This window comes from Zophobas morio, unplaced genomic scaffold (assembly GCF_036711695.1).
Source record: "Zophobas morio isolate AGI-343-1 ecotype UQ-CSIRO unplaced genomic scaffold, CSIRO_AGI_Zmor_V1 ptg000006l, whole genome shotgun sequence".
NCBI lineage: Eukaryota > Metazoa > Arthropoda > Insecta > Coleoptera > Tenebrionidae > Zophobas > Zophobas morio.
In genome coordinates, this window is record NW_026972111.1 from 158,293 (window position 1) to 176,662 (window position 18,370).

General features: G+C 27.1%; 2 protein-coding genes across 4 annotated transcripts in view; one reads left to right on the forward strand and one right to left on the reverse strand.

Moving 5' to 3' along the window:
* Positions 1-1,586: 1,586 nt before the first annotated feature.
* LOC135123246 (2-hydroxyacyl-CoA lyase 1) lies at positions 1,587-12,578 on the forward strand. Its single transcript, XM_064047740.1, has 4 exons — positions 1,587-1,747; positions 2,006-2,305; positions 11,098-12,233; positions 12,282-12,578. The coding sequence occupies exons 1-4, from the start codon at positions 1,697-1,699 to the stop codon at positions 12,499-12,501; spliced, it is 1,707 nt and encodes a 568-aa protein (XP_063903810.1). The 5' UTR covers positions 1,587-1,696; the 3' UTR covers positions 12,502-12,578.
* The window catches only part of LOC135123244 (receptor-type tyrosine-protein phosphatase alpha-like), a 58,655-nt gene continuing 52,850 nt past the window's right edge, over positions 12,566-18,370 (reverse strand). For all 3 annotated transcript variants that reach the window (XM_064047737.1, XM_064047738.1, XM_064047735.1), the window contains exons 15-16: positions 12,695-12,830; positions 12,566-12,643 (exon numbers count right to left, since the gene is read on the reverse strand). In XM_064047737.1, the coding sequence (XP_063903807.1) occupies positions 12,587-12,643; positions 12,695-12,830 (193 nt within the window). In that variant the 3' untranslated portion in view covers positions 12,566-12,586. The remainder of the gene's footprint in view (positions 12,644-12,694; positions 12,831-18,370) is intronic.

An 18,370-nucleotide genomic window follows, 5' to 3' on the forward strand; every position in this document is an offset into this window, starting at 1 on the left:
TTTTCGCGTAGGTTTCTCATGTTTTAATTTCTTTTCAATTTTTCGATTTTTCAGCGTTCTGATCTTAATTTTTCTTTTTGCCATGCGAAATTTTTCAATTTTTGGATTTTTCAATTTTTCGATTTCCACTTTTTGGGTTTCCAATTTTTCGATTTTAGATCTTTTTAATTTTAGTTTTTTCAGTTTTTCGTTTCTTCAATTTTTTATTTGCATTTCGTTTTAAATATGTAATAATAATTTGTTTTTAAAATTTTTCACTTTTTCAATTTTACGATTTTTAATTTTTCAATTTTTCTTTCTTTCAATGTTACAATTTTTCAACTTTACAATTTTGACGATAATTTTCGGTTTTTAAGTTTCTTGATTTTTCAATTTTTTCCGATTTTTTATCTTCTCGAATAAAAAAAATGTGATATAAAATCGAGAAAATAAAAATTAACACAAAATGAAAAATCAAAATCTTGAAAAACTGAACAAACAATAAACTGAATAAAATCGAAAAATTAAAAACTGAGAAATTGATAAATCAGAAAATGAAAAATTGTAATATCAAAAAATTGCAAAATTGAAAAAATAAAATTGAAAACACAAAAAATTGCAAAATCGAAACAATGAAAAATGCGAAAATGGAAAAATGAAAGAAAATGAAAAAACGGAAAGTTGTGATATAAAAAAATTGTGAGATCGAAGAAAAAGGAAAAACGAAAAATTGTGCTTTTAAAAAATTGGTCGAAGGTAATAAATACACATTTTTCAAAAAATTATAAGATTTGATTTCGCAAATTTTAACTTTTTATGATAAGCTTTAAAACCAGATGTATAGAGTCATAATATTTTGCATATTTCAGAAAGGATTTATTCATCAAAATTTTGAGATGACGTCACCAATTTTTTGGGAGGAGCTAAAGGAATAAATTTTGAGTAACAGTTTGCCAATTGTATGATAACCTTAAAACGTTTGCAAGATTCAGTTCATTCAATAACAAGCAACGAACCGAAAATCTGAAAATTTTATATAAAAGTAATAATTATTAACAGAATGAAGAAAGGTGAGAAAATTATGTCCTCTGTTGGCAATTTTATTAGACAGATTATCTCAAAAACTACTTAAATGTTCAAATTTATACCTAGTTAAAATAATTAATTAGAGGACATAGGTAGTTGACATTTCCAATCTGTTGCCTCCTTGTAAGCCGTTAGCATCCTTAATCGAGTTACAATGGTAAAATCCGTATTTAAAATGTAACAGCAATTTAATTTAACTATATATAAAAAATAATTATACAATAATCACTCCATAAAAGCAAAGGTAAACAATTTGTTTATGCGTCCATGATGTAGCATTATATAAAATCAAAGTTCAAAAGTGTAATCACTTAATCAGACCTAGAGGACACGAGCACAAACCGCACATTGCAAATTCCGCAAAAACCGCATTTACCTTAAACCACAATCACACAACACGTACATAACATTTCGTAAACATCCATTTCATAACCTAAAAACTTGAAACATAACGACTACCGATAAAACTTTTACTACTACTAAAATGTGCTATTTTACACCACCTTCCCCTACTACGATGTTTTCATCACAACAGTACGATAAACGTCAATTTTTGTGCTGTGTGTTATCACAGTCAAACAAGTGGTTCAAGTTGTAGCATCGTGAGAAACTCCAGAGTAACACTACGAAGATGGAAGAAATCGACGGAAACACAGTTCTTGCCCAGGCCCTCAAAGAACAGGTAATTTGTGTAAAACATGTAACCAAAATGTCAAAATTTAACAGCGCATTGATCATAGTAACCTGTCACTGTCATTGTTTGATTTATCCGGTAGTTAACTGTTATCGTTTAAAGAGCGCACCACTAGATGTCGCTACAAGTATTATTAAGTTTCGTATAGCGATACACTGCAAGGGACTACGGTTTGCTGTGTATAGCGACAATCTAAAACTCTACAACTAAATGTTCTTTTTTTCTATTTTAACACAAAATTTACAGGGAGTCGAATACGTGTTCGGCATATGCGGCTTCCCAGTGATCGAACTCAGCATGGCCCTCCAGACCGCCGGCATCCACTACATAGGGATGCGTAATGAGCAAGCAGCTTGCTACGCCGCCCAGGCCATCGGCTACCTAACTGGAGTCCCCGGAGGCGTTCTCGTCGTCTCCGGACCCGGACTCCTCCACGTTTTCGCCGGCATGGCCAACGCACAAGTCAACTGTTGGCCCGTATTGGTAATCGGAGGCTCGTGTCCACAGGACCACGAGGGAATCGGAGGTTTCCAAGAGTGCAACCAGGTACACGCATCCATAAGTAACACACGAGTAGCTTCGATGTACAAAATATAATAATCCGACTTATCTTGGCCTTATGGCACTTCTACCTCTTTTGTCAAAGATTTTCGAAAAATTGTTATGACAACTACACAACTCATTGGAAAAAAATTAGTTATTTAATGTAAGTTGAAGAATCGAGAATTATGACTTTCCTAGATCTATCCGACGCTTTCGATGTGTCACACAATTTTTTCTAAAAATATTGTCTATAATACAATTTTTACAAAAAAAGTTGCATTGTTTTAAAGTCGTATTAATAAATCACGAGGTTCCACAATGGCAATTTTTCGAGCCTTTTTCAATTTTAATTTTTTTAAATTTGTCGTGTTTCCAATTTTTGAACTTTTCTATTTTTCGATTGTTCAGTTTTCCTTTCTTCAATACTTGATTTTTCATTTTCACTCTTTTTCGATTTTTCAATGTTTCAATTCTATAATTGTTCGTTTTTTCACTTTCAATTTTTTCAATTTTTCGATTTTTCAAAATTTCATTTATTCAATTTATCGATTTGCAATTTTTCGTTTAGTTTTCCATTTTCTTATTTTTTTTCAAATTTTCGGCTTTTCATTGCGAATTTGTTCAATCTTTGGATGTTTCAATTTTTGGGTTTTTCAATTTTAATTTTTGCAATTTTTCGATTCTTTAGTTTTTCGTTTCTTCAAATTTTGTATTTGTAATTTTTCGTTCGGGCTTTTTATTTTCTTTTTTACTGTTTTTCGATTTTTCAATGTTCCGATCTTATAATTGTTCGTTTTTTCACTTTCAATTTTTTCAATTTTTCGTTTCTTGAATTTTTCGATTTTTCAGATTTTCATTTTTTCAATTTTTGTATTAGCAATTTTTCGTTTCGGCTTTCTAATTTCTTCATTTTTACTCTTTTTCGATTTTTCAGTGTTCCGATTTTATATTTGTTCGTTTTTTCAACTGCAATTTTTTCAATTTTTCGATTTTTCAAAATGTCCTTTCTTCAATTTTTCGATTTGCAATTTTTCGTTTAGGTTTCTCATTTTGTTTCTTTCTCCAATTTTCATTTTTTTCGATATAAAATTTTTCTGTTTTTAGATTTTTCAATTTTCAGATTTTGCTTTTTTCGATTCGTTAGTTTTTCGTTTCTTCAAATTTTCGGTTTTCAATTTTTTGTTTCGGCTTTTTATTTTCTTCATTTTTACTGGTTTTTTTATTGTTTCAATTTTTCGATGTGTCACACAATTTTTTCTAAAAATATTGTCTATAATACAATTTTTACAAAAAAAGTTGCATTGTTTTAAAGTCGTATTAATAAATCACGATTTTCCACAATGGCAATTTTTCGAGTCTTCTTCAATTTTAATTTTTTTAAATTTTTCGTGTTTCCAATTTTTGAACTATTCTATTTTTCGATTGTTCAGTTTTCCTTTCTTCAATACTTGATTTTTCATTTCTCAAATTTTCAATTTAAAATTTTTCAGTTTGTGAGCTTTGAATTTTTCGATTTTGCAGGATATCATTATTTTATTATTTATGTGAGAAACTATTAATTTTCAGTTTTATGATTGTTCAATTATTTCAATTTTCCATTTTTAATTTTTCCAAAGTCCGATTATTCAATTTCTCAATTTTTAAATTTAATAATTTTTCAAATTTTCAATTGTGAGATTTTTCAGTATTTCAATTTTAGTTTTGCGATTTTACAGTTTTTCGATTTTTCACTTTTCCAAATTTTCAATTTTTGATATTTATAATTGTTTGTTTTTCAATTTCGCTTTATTCAATTTTTCGTTTCTTCAATTTTTCGAATTTTCATTTCTTCAATTTTTCAGTTTTCAACTTTTTGTTTAGGTTATTCATTTTCATAATTTTTTTTTCAATTTTTCGGTTTTACAATGTTCTCATCTTAATTTCTCTTTTTTTTCAACGTAAAATTTTTAAATTTTCTATTTTCAATTTTTCGTGTCGGATTTTTATTTTCTTCATTTTTACTCTTTTTCGATTTTTCAATGTTTCAATTCTATAATTGTTCGTTTTTTCACTTTCAATTTTTTAAATTTTTCGATTTTTCAAAATTTCATTTATTCAATTTATCGATTTGCAATTTCTCGTTTAGTTTACCATTTTCTTATTTTTTTTCAAATTTTCGACTTTTCAATATTCTGATTTTAATTTTTCTTATTTTCATTGTGAATTTGTTCAATCTTTGGATGTTTCAATTTTTGGGTTTTTCAATTTTAATTTTTGCAATTTTTCGATTCTTTAGTTTTTCGTTTCTTCAAATTTTGTATTTGTAATTTTTCGTTCCGGCTTTTTATTTTCTTTTTTACTGTTTTTCGATTTTTCAGTGTTCCGATCTTATAATTGTTCGTTTTTTCACTTTCAATTTTTTCAATTTTTCGTTTCTTGAATTTTTCGATTTTTCAGATTTTCATTTTTTCACTTTTTCAATTAGCAATTTTTCATTTCGGCTTTCTAATTTCTTCATTTTTACTCTTTTTCGATTTTTCAGTGTTCCGATTTTATATTTGTTCGTTTTTTCAACTGCAATTTTTTCAATTTTTCGATTTTTCAAAATTTCCTTTCTTCAATTTTTCGATTTGCAATTTTTCGTTTAGGTTTCTCATTTTGTTTCTTTCTCCAATTTTCATTTTTTTCGATATAAAATTTTTCTGTTTTTAGATTTTTCAATTTTCAGATTTTGCTTTTTTCGATTCGTTAGTTTTTCGTTTCTTCAAATTTTCGGTTTTCAATTTTTTGTTTCGGCTTTTTATTTTCTTCATTTTTACTGTTTTTTTTATTGTTTCAATATTTCGATGTGTCACACAATTTTTTCTAAAAATATTGTCTATAATACAATTTTTACAAAAAACGTTGCATTGTTTTAAAGTCGTATTAATAAATCACGAGGTTCCACAATCGCAATTTTTCGAGTCTTCTTCAATTTTAATTTTTTTAAATTTTTCGTGTTTACAATTTTTGAACTTTTCTATTTTTCGATTGTTCAGTTTTCCTTTCTTCAATACTTGATTTTTCATTTCTCAATTTTTCGATTTATAATTTCTCAAATTTTCAATTTAAAATTTTTCAGTTTGTGAGCTTTGAATTTTTCGATTTTGCAGGATATCATTATTTTACTATTTATGTAAGAAACTATTAATTTTCAGTTTTAGATTGTTCAATTATTTCAATTTTCCATTTTTAATTTTTCGAAAGTCCGATTATTCAATTTCTCAATTTTTAAATTTAATAATTTTTCAAATTCTCAGTTGTGAGATTTTTCAGTGTTTCAATTTTAGTTTTGCGATTTTACAGTTTTTCGATTTTTCAGTTTTCCAAATTTTCAATTTTTGATATTTATAATTGTTTGTTTTTCAATTTCGCTTTATTCAATTTTTCGTTTCTTCAATTTTTCGAATTTTCATTTCTTCAATTTTACAGTTTTCAACTTTTTGTTTAGGTTATTCATTTTCATAATTTTTTTTTCAATTTTTCGGTTTTACAATGTTCTCATCTTAATTTCTCTTTTTTTTCAACGTGAAATTTTTAAATTTTCTATTTTCAATTTTTCGTGTCGGATTTTTATTTTCTTCATTTTTACTCTTTTTCGATTTTTCAATGTTTCAATTCTATAATTGTTCGTTTTTTCACTTTCAATTTTTTCAATTTTTCGATTTTTCAAAATTTCATTTATTCAATTTATCGTTTTGCAATTTTTCGTTTAGTTTTCCATTTTCTTATTCTTTTTCAAATTTTCGGCTTTTCAATGTTCTGATTTTAATTTTTCTTATTTTCATTGCGAATTTGTTCAATCTTTGGATGTTTCAATTTTTGGGTTTTTCAATTTTAATTTTTGCAATTTTTCGATTCTTTAGTTTTTCGTTTCTTCAAATTTTGTATTTGTAATTTTTCGTTCGGGCTTTTTATTTTCTTTTTTACTGTTTTTCGATTTTTCAATGTTCCGATCTTATAATTGTTCGTTTTTTCACTTTCAATTTTTTCAATTTTTCGTTTCTTGAATTTTTCGATTTTTCAGATTTTCATTTTTCCAATTTTTCAATTGGCAATTTTTCGTTTCGGCTTTCTAATTTCTTCATTTTTACTCTTTTTCGATTTTTCAGTGATCCGATTTTATATTTGTTCGTTTTTTCAACTGCAATTTTTTCAATTTTTCGATTTTTCAAAATTTCCTTTCTTCAATTTTTCGATTTGCAATTTTTCGTTTAGGTTTCTCATTTTGTTTCTTTCTCCAATTTTCATTTTTTTCGATATAAAATTTTTCTGTTTTTAGATTTTTCAATTTTCAGATTTTGCTTTTTTCGATTCGTTAGTTTTTCGTTTCTTCAAATTTTCGGTTTTCAATTTTTTGTTTCGGCTTTTTATTTTCTTCATTTTTACTGTTTTTTTTATTGTTTCAATTTTTCGATGTGTCACACAATTTTTTCTAAAAATATTGTCAATAATACAATTTTTACAAAAAAAGTTGCATTGTTTTAAAGTCGTATTAATAAATCACGAGGTTCCACAATCGCAATTTTTCGAGTCTTCTTCAATTTTAATTTTTTTAAATTTTTCGTGTTTACAATTTTTGAACTTTTCTATTTTTCGATTGTTCAGTTTTCCTTTCTTCAATACTTGATTTTTCATTTCTCAATTTTTCGATTTATAATTTCTCAAATTTTCAATTTAAAATTTTTCAGTTTGTGAGCTTTGAATTTTTCGATTTTGCAGGATATCATTATTTTACTATTTATGTAAGAAACTATTAATTTTCAGTTTTAGATTGTTCAATTATTTCAATTTTCCATTTTTAATTTTTCGAAAGTCCGATTATTCAATTTCTCAATTTTTAAATTTAATAATTTTTCAAATTCTCAGTTGTGAGATTTTTCAGAGTTTCAATTTTAGTTTTGCGATTTTACAGTTTTTCGATTTTTCAGTTTTCCAAATTTTCAATTTTTGATATTTATAATTGTTTGTTTTTCAATTTCGCTTTATTCAATTTTTCGTTTCTTCAATTTTTCGAATTTTCATTTCTTCAATTTTTCAGTTTTCAACTTTTTGTTTAGGTTATTCATTTTCATAATTTTTTTTTCAATTTTTCGGTTTTACAATGTTCTCATCTTAATTTCTCTTTTTTTTCAACGTGAAATTTTTAAATTTTCTATTTTCAATTTTTCGTATCGGATTTTTATTTTCTTCATTTTTACTCTTTTTCGATTTTTCAATGTTTCAATTCTATAATTGTTCGTTTTTTCACTTTCAATTTTTTCAATTTTTCTATTTTTCAAAATTTCATTTATTCAGTTTATCGATTTGCAATTTTTCGTTTAGTTTTCCATTTTCTTATTCTTTTTCAAATTTTCGGCTTTTCAATGTTCTGATTTTAATTTTTCTTATTTTCATTGCGAATTTGTTCAATCTTTGGATGTTTCAATTTGTGGGTTTTTCAATTTTAATTTTTGCAATTTTTCGATTCTTTAGTTTTTCGTTTCTTCAAATTTTGTATTTGTAATTTTTCGTTCGGGCTTTTTATTTTCTTTTTTACTGTTTTTCGATTTTTCAATGTTCCGATCTTATAATTGTTCGTTTTTTCACTTTCAATTTTTTCAATTTTTCGTTTCTTGAATTTTTCGATTTTTCAGATTTTCATTTTTTCAATTTTTCAATTAGCAATTTTTCGTTTCGGCTTTCTTCTTCATTTTTACTCTTTTTCGATTTTTCAGTGTTCCGATTTTATATTTGTTCGTTTTTTCAACTGCAATTTTTTCAATTTTTCGATTTTTCAAAATTTCCTTTCTTCAATTTTTCGATTTGCAATTTTTCGTTTAGGTTTCTCATTTTGTTTCTTTCTCCAATTTTCATTTTTTTCGATATAAAATTTTTCTGTTTTTAGATTTTTCAATTTTCAGATTTTGCTTTTTTCGATTCGTTAGTTTTTCGTTTCTTCAAATTTTCGGTTTTCAATTTTTTGTTTCGGCTTTTTATTTTCTTCATTTTTACTGTTTTTTTTATTGTTTCAATTTTTCGATGTGTCACAATTTTTTCTAAAAATATTGTCTATAATACAATTTTTACAAAAAAAGTTGCATTGTTTTGAAGTCGTATTAATAAATCACGAGGTTCCACAATCGTAATTTTTCGAGTTTTCTTCAATTTTAATTTTTTTAAATTTTTCGTGTTTCCAATTTTTGAACTTTTCTATTTTTCGATTGTTCAGTTTTCCTTTCTTCAATACTTGATTTTTCATTTCTCAATTTTTCGATTTATAATTTCTCAAATTTTCAATTTAAAATTTTTCAGTTTGTGAGCTTTGAATTTTTCGATTTTGCAGAATATCATTATTTTATTATTTATGTAAGAAACTATTAATTTTCAGTTTTATGATTGTTCAATTATTTCAATTTTCCATTTTTAATTTTTCGAAAGTCCGATTATTCAATTTCTCAATTTTTAAATTTAATAATTTTTCAAATTTTCAGTTGTGAGATTTTTCCAATTAAAATTGTCATATATTTTTTTAGTGTTTTGATTTTATAGTTTTGCAATTTTTCGTTTCCCCAAACTTTCGAATTTTGATTTCTTGTTGTTAAATTTTTCAGATTTTCAATATTTAGATTTTTCAAAATTTAAAGTTTTCAATTTTTTTTCTATTTTTCAATGTTTTCTTTCTTCAATTTTTCGATTAACGTTTTTTCAAATTCTTGGTTTTAAATTTTTGCAATTTTGCAGTTTGTCAGATTTCCAATTCGGTTCGTAATTTTTCGAGTTTTCAATTTAAAATTTTTCAGTTATTCAACTGTTGAATTCTTCAAATTTTCGATTTAACGATTTTTCAATTATTTTGGGTTGTCAGTATTAATTTTTTTCCAAAATTGTGAACTTGTTTAGTGTTTCGATTGTTTCTAGGTTTTTAAATTTTTCAAATTTTCAATTTTTGAGTTTTCAGTTTTAAAATTTTAGAATTTTTTGATTTCTCAATCATCCGATTTTTGATTTCTGTTTTGTTAATTTCTTGTTTTTAAATTTTCCAAATTTTCAGTTTTCCATTTTTGAAATTTTATAAACTTTCCAGTTTTTTTAGACTTTCCAGTTTTTTATTCAATTTTTCGTTTAGCAGTTTGATGAGTTTTCAGCTTTAAATTGTTCAATTTTTTAGATTTCGAATTTCTCAATTTTAAAGTTTTCAAAGTTGTTTTTTCAAGTTTTCGATTTGTAATTTCTCGACTTTGCAATTCTAATTTTTTAATTCAACTTTTCAATTTTCCAATTTTTCGATTTGATGATTTTTCAAAATCTTGATTTTCAATTTTTCAATTTCTCAATTTTTGATTTTTCGAGATTATAATTATTCAACTTTACAATTTTTCGCATTTTCCAATTTTCAATTCCTCACTTTTTTGATTTTTTGGTTTTAAAATTTTTTCACTTTAAACTATGAACTCGTGTTTCGATTTTCTAGTTGTTCGGTTTTTCACACTTTCTCGATTTCTCAAATTTTAAACTTTTCAATTTCGTAGTTTTTACATTTTTGATTTATTAATCATCCAAATTTTACAGTTTTGGTTTTCAATTTCTCGATTTTAAATTTTTCAAATTTTCAACTTCTGAATTTTTCGAGTATGTACATATTTCGATTTCTCAGTTTTTTCTTTCTTCAATATTTCGATTTTCAATTTTTTGAATTTTGGTTTTTAATATTGGTTTTAATTTTTCATTTTTCGATTTGCAATTTTCCGAGTAATCAGTTTAAAATTTTTCAATTTCTAACCTTTTGAATTTTTCAATTTTTCGTTTATTACTTCTTGGATTTGCATTTTCTTGGGTTTTCATATTTGAATTTTTCAATTTTTCGAGATTATTCGACTCTATAATTTTTCGCCTTTCATAATTTTCCTTTTATCAATTTTTTTCTTTTTCGGTTTTAAAATTTTTCCAATTTAAATTATGAAATTTTTATAATTTTTCAATTTTTGATTTTTCAGTTTTTTGTGTTTTCAATTTTTAAATATTTCAATTTTGTAATTTTTACATTTTTCGATTTACTAATCATGCAAATTTTAGATTTTTAGTGTTCAGTTCCTCGATTTTATATTTTTCAAATCTTCAATTTTTCGATGTATCAATCATTCGAATTTTGGATTTTAAGTTTTCAATTCTTGATTTTAAATTTTTCAGATTTTCGATTTTTCAGCTTCTGAACTTTTCGATGTCTCAGTTTTTCTTTCTTCAATTTTTCAGTGCAGTTTTTTGAGTTTTTGGTTTCTTCCATTTTTCAAGTTTTCAGTTTAAAACTTTTTTAATTTCTGCCTTTTTCAACTTAAGAATTTTTTAGAGTTTCGTTTTTTACTTTTTGGATTTGCATTTTGTAGATTTTTAATTTTTCGTTTCTTCGATTTTTAAATTTTAAATATTTTTGAAAATGTTTCGATTTTACAAGTCGTTTTTAAAATTTTTCAATTATTTAGTTGCCGATTTTCCAGTTTTTAAATTTTAATTTTACACTTTTGAACTTTTCAGTTTGTGATTTTGGGTTGTGCCATCAATTTTTCGACTTTTCAATTTAAAATTTTCCAATTTTTCAGTTTTTTTTTAGTTGTTCCGTTATTCAGCTTTTTGATTTGTAATTTTTTAATGTTTGAATTTTTCAATTTTTAATTTTTCAATTTTTCGAGTTCACGAGGTTTCGCTTTTTCAAAATTTCATTTTTCTGGTTTTTGATTTTTCAATTTTAAAATTTTTCAAAATTTCAATTTCAAATTGAAAATAATAAAAAATTTTCTTAGGTGGAACTCGCCCGCCCCTACTGCAAGTACGCCGCCCGCCCCCCCAGCGTCTCCCTCATCCCCCAGCACGTCGAAAAGGCCGTCCGCCTCACCCGCTACGGCCGCCCCGGCGCCGCCTACCTCGACTTCCCCGGCAACATGCTCCAGGCCCAGATCCCCGTCGACAAAATCCCCCCACAGTACACCTCCCCCGAGCTCCCCATCGTCTACCCCGAACCCCGCAAAATCGAGGAGGCCGTGACGCTCCTAAGCCAAGCCCGCCGCCCCCTGGTCATCGTGGGCAAAGGCGCCGCCTACGCGCACGCCGAACGCGAAGTCCGCGATTTAGTCCAATCGGCGAACTTGCCCGTCCTAGCCACGCCCATGGGCAAGGGCGTGGTCGACGACAACTCCCCCTTGTCCATCCAGCCCGCCCGGTCCCTGGCGCTACAAAGAGCCGACGTCGTCGTCCTCCTCGGCGCCAGACTCAACTGGATCCTGCATTTCGGCCGCCCCCCTAGGTACAGCCCCGACGTCAAAGTCATCCAGATTGACGTGTCGGCGGAGGAGCTCCACAACAGCGTCCAATCCGCAGTGGCCATCCAGGCGGACCTCAAACCAGCTGTTGCGCAATTGGTGGACGCCGTCAAGAGGAGGGGCTTCGTCTTCAACAAGCAGTCCGACTGGTGGGCGGATCTTTCAAAGAAAATCCAAGATAACAAAAAGAAGGTCGAGGAGATGGCGCTGGATACGTCGGAACCGTTGAACTACTATGCGGTTTTCCACCATCTGATGGAAGTTTTGCCCCCGAACCCCATTATAGTGAGCGAGGGTGCGAATACCATGGACATTGGGAGGTCGATTTTGATGAATGCGCTACCAAGACACCGACTGGATGCTGGTACTTTTGGTACGATGGGTGTTGGGTTAGGGTTTGCAATAGCGGCAGCGTTGTACTGTAGACACAATGAACCAGAAAAGAAGGTTATTTGTGTGGAAGGGGATTCGGCGTTCGGTTTTTCGGGAATGGAGCTGGAGACCATGGTACGATATAAACTACCAGTGGTCTTGATTGTGGTCAACAATTCCGGGATTTATGGAGGCATGCCCGAGGACGTCTACAAGGACGTGCAAGAGAGCGGCGAAGTCACGAAAGTGTAAGTTGATGGGTGTGGTATAGTTTGATGGTGGGTTTGGTTTTTTAGGACTCCGCCCACGACTCTTACGTTTAGTACTCGGTATGAGAACATGATGGGTTTGTTTGGGAAGAAGGGTTATTTTGTTACCAGTATTTCCCAGTTGCAGCAGGCCGTTAAAGAAGCGTTGAAGGTGAACGATGGTCCTAGCATTATTAATGTGATTATAAGTCCTTCAGCGGATAGGAAGCCACAGACTTTTAGTTGGCTCACAGAGTCCAAGTTGTAATTTTTTTTTTATAAAAATATGTTGGTTGTTTTGGTTGTTAAGGTGTGAAAAATAAAATATCTAGTTACAAAAAAAAATGCCATTTTTATTTAATTGTGGTTATGTATTCTAGGATTGTGTCATAAAGAAATTTTAGTTGTCTCTGGAAGAAATTAGAGTAGGTTTTGTTACTGTTACAGGTTTAGATACTCACCGTTCGAATAAAGAAGGTAGAATTGTGTCTGTTTGCGGTTCTTAAGAATCTGTAAACATCTACTTCACGTTCTTTTTTGTGTTTATCGAGAACGTTACATAATACAGTGAAGAGGCTACTGGCGTTCATTCCGACCCTGTAAAAACACAAATATTATATATTCACAATCTTGAATTGTGGTTTATGAATCCGTGTTCAGATTTTACCCTTGTAAAAAAATCAAACTTCTGTAACAATATTTTGCAAATTAGTTTTGATATTGCAAAATAGAGTGCTTTGAAATTTAGCAAACGTTTTACGGTCATCGGAAACATTATAATTCATTGGAATTGATGATGTCATCTTACATTTTTCGAGAATTAATGTTATACAAATGTTAAAAAGTAACATAGTTTTCAACTTGTGGTTTATGAATCCGTATCAAGATGTTTGGAAAAAAACATAATTTTATAACAATTTTTCGAATTTTCAGTTTTGGGACTTTCACTTTCTAATTCTTCAATTTTTTGCTCTTTGAGTCTCTCGATTTTTCAATTTTTCGATTTTCAGTTTTTCAATTTCTCAATGTTTCAGTTTTTATTCAAATTTTAGCATTTCTAATTTTTCGATTTTTTAATTTTGAGATTAATCGATTTTTCGACTTCACGATTTCCAGAAAATCTCGTTTTCTGGATTTCTCGATTTCTCGGGTTATTGATTTTTTGGTTTTTTAAGGTTTATATTTTCGATTTCCCATTTTTTTTATCTTTACGTTTTAGGATTTTTCTGTTTATCGATTTATCAGTTTTTTGATATTGCAGTTTTGGAATTTTTTGGTATTCCGATTTTTTAATTTTAGATATTTCGATTTATTGGTTTCCCAATTAACCGATTTCTCGATTTTTTGATGTTTGATTTTTCAATTTTTAATTTGTTTAATTTTTCAATTATTCTATTTCCCATTTTTTTGATGTTTCAATTATTATTCGATTGTTTAAATTTCCGATTTTTCGACTTTTCGATTTCTCAATTTTTTTCTATGTTTCAGGTTAGGAATCTTTCAATATTTCGGTTTTTAAAATTTTACATTTTTCGATTTACAATTTTGCGATTTTTCAATTTTTCAATTTTTCAATTTTTGGCTTTCCTAAATTTTCCCATTTATTGATTTCCCCAATATCTAATCGATTTCTCGATTTTTTTGACTTTTTGATTCATGGATTTTTTGATTCCCATTTCTCGATCTCTTGACTTTTTGAAGTTTGATTTTTCAATTTTTCAATTTTTCGATTTCCCATTTTTTTGATGTTTTAATTATTCGACTTTTTAAATTATTGGATTTTTCGACTTTTCTAGTTCTCAATTTTTTTCGATGTTTCAGTTTAGGAATCTTTCAATATTTCGGTTTTTAAAATTTTACATTTTTCGATTTTTCAATTTTTGGCTTTCCAAAGTTTTCGATAAATCGACTTTTTGATTCATGGATTTTTTGATTCCCATTTCTCGATGTCTCAACTTTTTGATGTTCGATTTTTCAATTTTTTCAATGTTTCAATTTAGGAATGTTTCAATATTTCAGTTTTAAAATTCTATATTTTTCGATTTTAAGTTTTTCGAATTTTACATTTTTCAATTTTTGGTTTTCCTAAGTTTTTGATTACTCGATTTCCAATTTTTCGATATTTTAAGTTTTCTATTTTTCGACTTAGATTTCTCGATTTCTCAAGTTCCTTTGTTTCAGTTTTAAGATTTTTCAATTTATCGAGTTTTCGATTATCAGTTTTGGAACTTTTCAGTGTTTCGATTTTTTAAATTTTCGATTTTTTCCATTTCTTAATTTTTCAATTTGCCGTTCCTAAGTTTTTGATTTTTCGTTTTCGTGATTTCAAGACTAATCGATTTCTCGATTTTTCGACATTTCGATTCATTGATTTTTCAATTTTTGGATTTTTATAGTTTCATATTTTTCGTCTTCGATTTCTCGATTTCTCATTTATTTATGTTTAAGTGATACAAATGTCTGAGGGATAAAATTGAAAAATATTGAGAAATATTAAAGATTTGAGATTTTTCAATTTTTAATTTATTTAATTTTTCAATTATTCTATTTCCCATTTTTTTGATGTTTCAATTATTATTCGATTGTTTAAATTTCCGATTTTTCGACTTTTCGATTTCTCAATTTTTTTCTATGTTTCAGGTTAGGAATCTTTCAATATTTCGGTTTTTAAAATTTTACATTTTTCGATTTACAATTTTGCGATTTTTCAATTTTTCAATTTTTCAATTTTTGGCTTTCCTAAATTTTCCCATTTATTGATTTCCCCAATATCTAATCGATTTCTCGATTTTTTTGACTTTTTGATTCATGGATTTTTTGATTCCCATTTCTCGATCTCTTGACTTTTTGAAGTTTGATTTTTCAATTTTTCGATTTCCCATTTTTTTGATGTTTTAATTATTCGACTTTTTAAATTATTGGATTTTTCGACTTTTCTAGTTCTCAATTTTTTTCGATGTTTCAGTTTAGGAATCTTTCAATATTTCGGTTTTTAAAATTTTACATTTTTCGATTTTTCAATTTTTGGCTTTCCAAAGTTTTCGATAAATCGACTTTTTGACTTTTTGATTCATGGATTTTTTTATTCCCATTTCTGGATGTCTCAACTTTATGATGTTCGATTTTTCAATTTTTTCAATGTTTCAATTTAGGAATGTTTCAATATTTCAGTTTTAAAATTCTATATTTTTCGATTTTAAGTTTTTCGAATTTTACATTTTTCAATTTTTGGTTTTCCTAAGTTTTCGATTAGGTACTCGATTTCCAATTTTTCGATATTTTAAGTTTTCTATTTTTCGACTTAGATTTCTCGATTTCTCAAGTTCCTTTGTTTCAGTTTTAAGATTTTTCAATTTATCGAGTTTTCGATTATCAGTTTTGGAACTTTTCAGTGTTTCGATTTTTTAAATTTTCGATTTTTTCCATTTCTTAATTTTTCAATTTGCCGTTCCTAAGTTTTTGATTTTTCGTTTTCGTGATTTCAAGACTAATCGATTTCTCGATTTTTCGACATTTCGATTCATTGATTTTTCAATTTTTGAATTTTTAAAGTTTCTATTTTTCGTCTTCGATTTCTCGATTTCTCATTTATTTATGTTTAAGTGATACAAATGTCTGAGGGATAAAATTGAAAAATATTGAGAAATATTAAAGATTTGAGATTTTTCGATTTATTGATTTCTCAGTAGTTTGATAGATATTTCAGATTTGGAATTTTTCAATATTTCAATTTTTTAATTTCATATAGCTCGATTTAAAATTTTTCAATTTTTCAATTTTTGGTGTTTCTTAGTTTTCGATTTTTCAATTTCTCGATCTTTTGACTTTTCGATTCTTCAATTTGTTGATTTATCGCTTTGTAAATTTTTCAGTTTTTCAATTTTTCAGTTTTTCGATTTCTCAGTTTTTTGATGTTTTAATGATCCAAGTTTTTAATTTACAATTTTTCAACTTTACGATTTATCAATTTTTCCAATGTTTTAGTTTTAGAATCTATCACTATTTCGATTTTTAAAATTTGAGACTTTTCTCTTTTGAATTTTTAGATTTTCCAATTTTTCAATTTTTGGGGTTCCTAAGTTTTTGATTTTTCGATTTATTGATTTTAAGATTACTCGATTTTCGATTTCTCGAATTTTCGACTTTTCCATTCATAGATTTTTTAATATTCCTATTTCTCAAGTTCTTGACTTTTCGATGTTCAATTTCCGGATTTTTCATTTCTTTAGTTTGTCTATTTTCCAATTTTTCAATTTTTTGATTTCTAAAATTTTTGACTTGGATTTTTAAATTTTTCGGTTTTTAATTTTTTAATTCTTCAATTTTTGGATCTCTCGATTTATCGAGATTTCGATGTTTATATTGCCCAGTTTCCAGATTTTTCAATTTTACGATTGATAGATTTTTTTTAATTTTAAATATTTCAATTTTCAATCATTAATTTTTCCATTTTGAGCTATTTACCAATTTCCTGATTTTTTTGACGTATCGATTTTCATTCATCATCAAATTTTCCAAGTTTTGGTTTTTCAGTTTTTGGAAAATTCAGTTTGAGGATCTATCAATTACACGATTTCTCGTTTTTTTATTTTTCAGTTTTTCAATTTTTCAATTCTTCAATTTGTTTATTTTCCAGTTTTCAGCTTTTCGATTTTTCAGTTGTTTGATGTTTCAATTACATATTCGATTTTTAAAATTATTGATTTTTTAATTCCTGGATTTTTTTCTGTATTTTTTCAATTTTTAAATTTTAGATCTTTCGATTTTTGGGCTTCTCGGTTTTAGATTTTCCGGCCTTTAATTTTTCAATTCTTCAATTTCTCGATATTTCAATCTTTTTTAAATTGTTTTAATTCCCCGATTTTTCGATTTATTTATTTTTAAAATTTAAAATTTTTCGATTTTTCAATTATTAATTTTTTGATTTTGAGCTATTTACCAACTTCTGGATTTTTTGATTTTCATCCATGACCGATGTTCCAATTTTTCGAAGTTTTTAGTTTTTTAGTTTTTGGAAAATTCAATTTGAAGATCTATCAATTACTCGATTTCTCGTTTTTTTGATATTTCAATTTTTCGGTTTTTCAATTTTTCGATTTCTTAAATTTTACATTTTTCGATTTGAAAAACTTTTAATGTTTCTATTTCTCGATTTTTAAATTTTGTAACATCTCAGTTTTTCAATTTTTCGAATATTTCGATTTCTGGAAATCTTGGTTTTTGATTTTTTAGTTTTTTGACTTTCCGAATTTTCGATTTCTCAATGTTTTAACATTCCAATTTTGTGGATTTTTAAATTTATGGATTTTAAAATTCTTCGATATATTAATTTTTGGATTTTTTAAAGTTTCAATTTTGCGACTTTTTGATGTTTTCGCTTTTTTAAATTTGCGATTTTTCAGTTTGTCGATTTTCCGAAAAATAGATTCATACGTTGATTTTTTTTAAATAAGTTGTTCGTAATATTTAGATTTTTCAAATTTTAAATTTTGCCATTTTTTAATTTTTCAATTTGGCGTTTTTGATTTTTCGATTTCTTGATTTCAAGATTAATCAATTTCTCGATTTTTCGACTTTTTGATACATCGATTTTTTGGTTTTCGCATTTCTCGATTTCTCGTTTTTTCAGTTTTCCATTCTTCAATCTTTCGATTTTCCAATTTTTCAGTTTTTTGATTTCTCAGGTTAATAATTTTTTCAGTGTTTGGGTTTTTTAAGTTTTATATCTTTCGTCTTCGATTTCTTGATTTCTCATTTTTTTGATTTTTCAGTTTATTGATTTCAATTCATCGATTTTTCTATTTCTAGATCTTTTGACTTTTCGAGTCATCGATTGTTTGATTCCCATTTTTCGTTGTCTCAACTTTCCAATGTTCGATTTCCAGATTTGTCGATTTTTCAGTTTTTTTGATTTCTTGGATAATCGATTTTTAAATTACAGGATCTTTCGACTTCCTGATTTCTCGATTTTTTAGTTATTTATTCCTTCAATTTTTCGATTTTCCACTTTTTCAATTTTCAGATTTCTCAGATTTTCGTCTTTCAATTTTCTCATATTGTAAGTGTTAGATCTTTCGACTTCGATTTCTCATTTTTTTTTTGATCACATTTGGTATTTTTTAAATTTTTGACTTTTC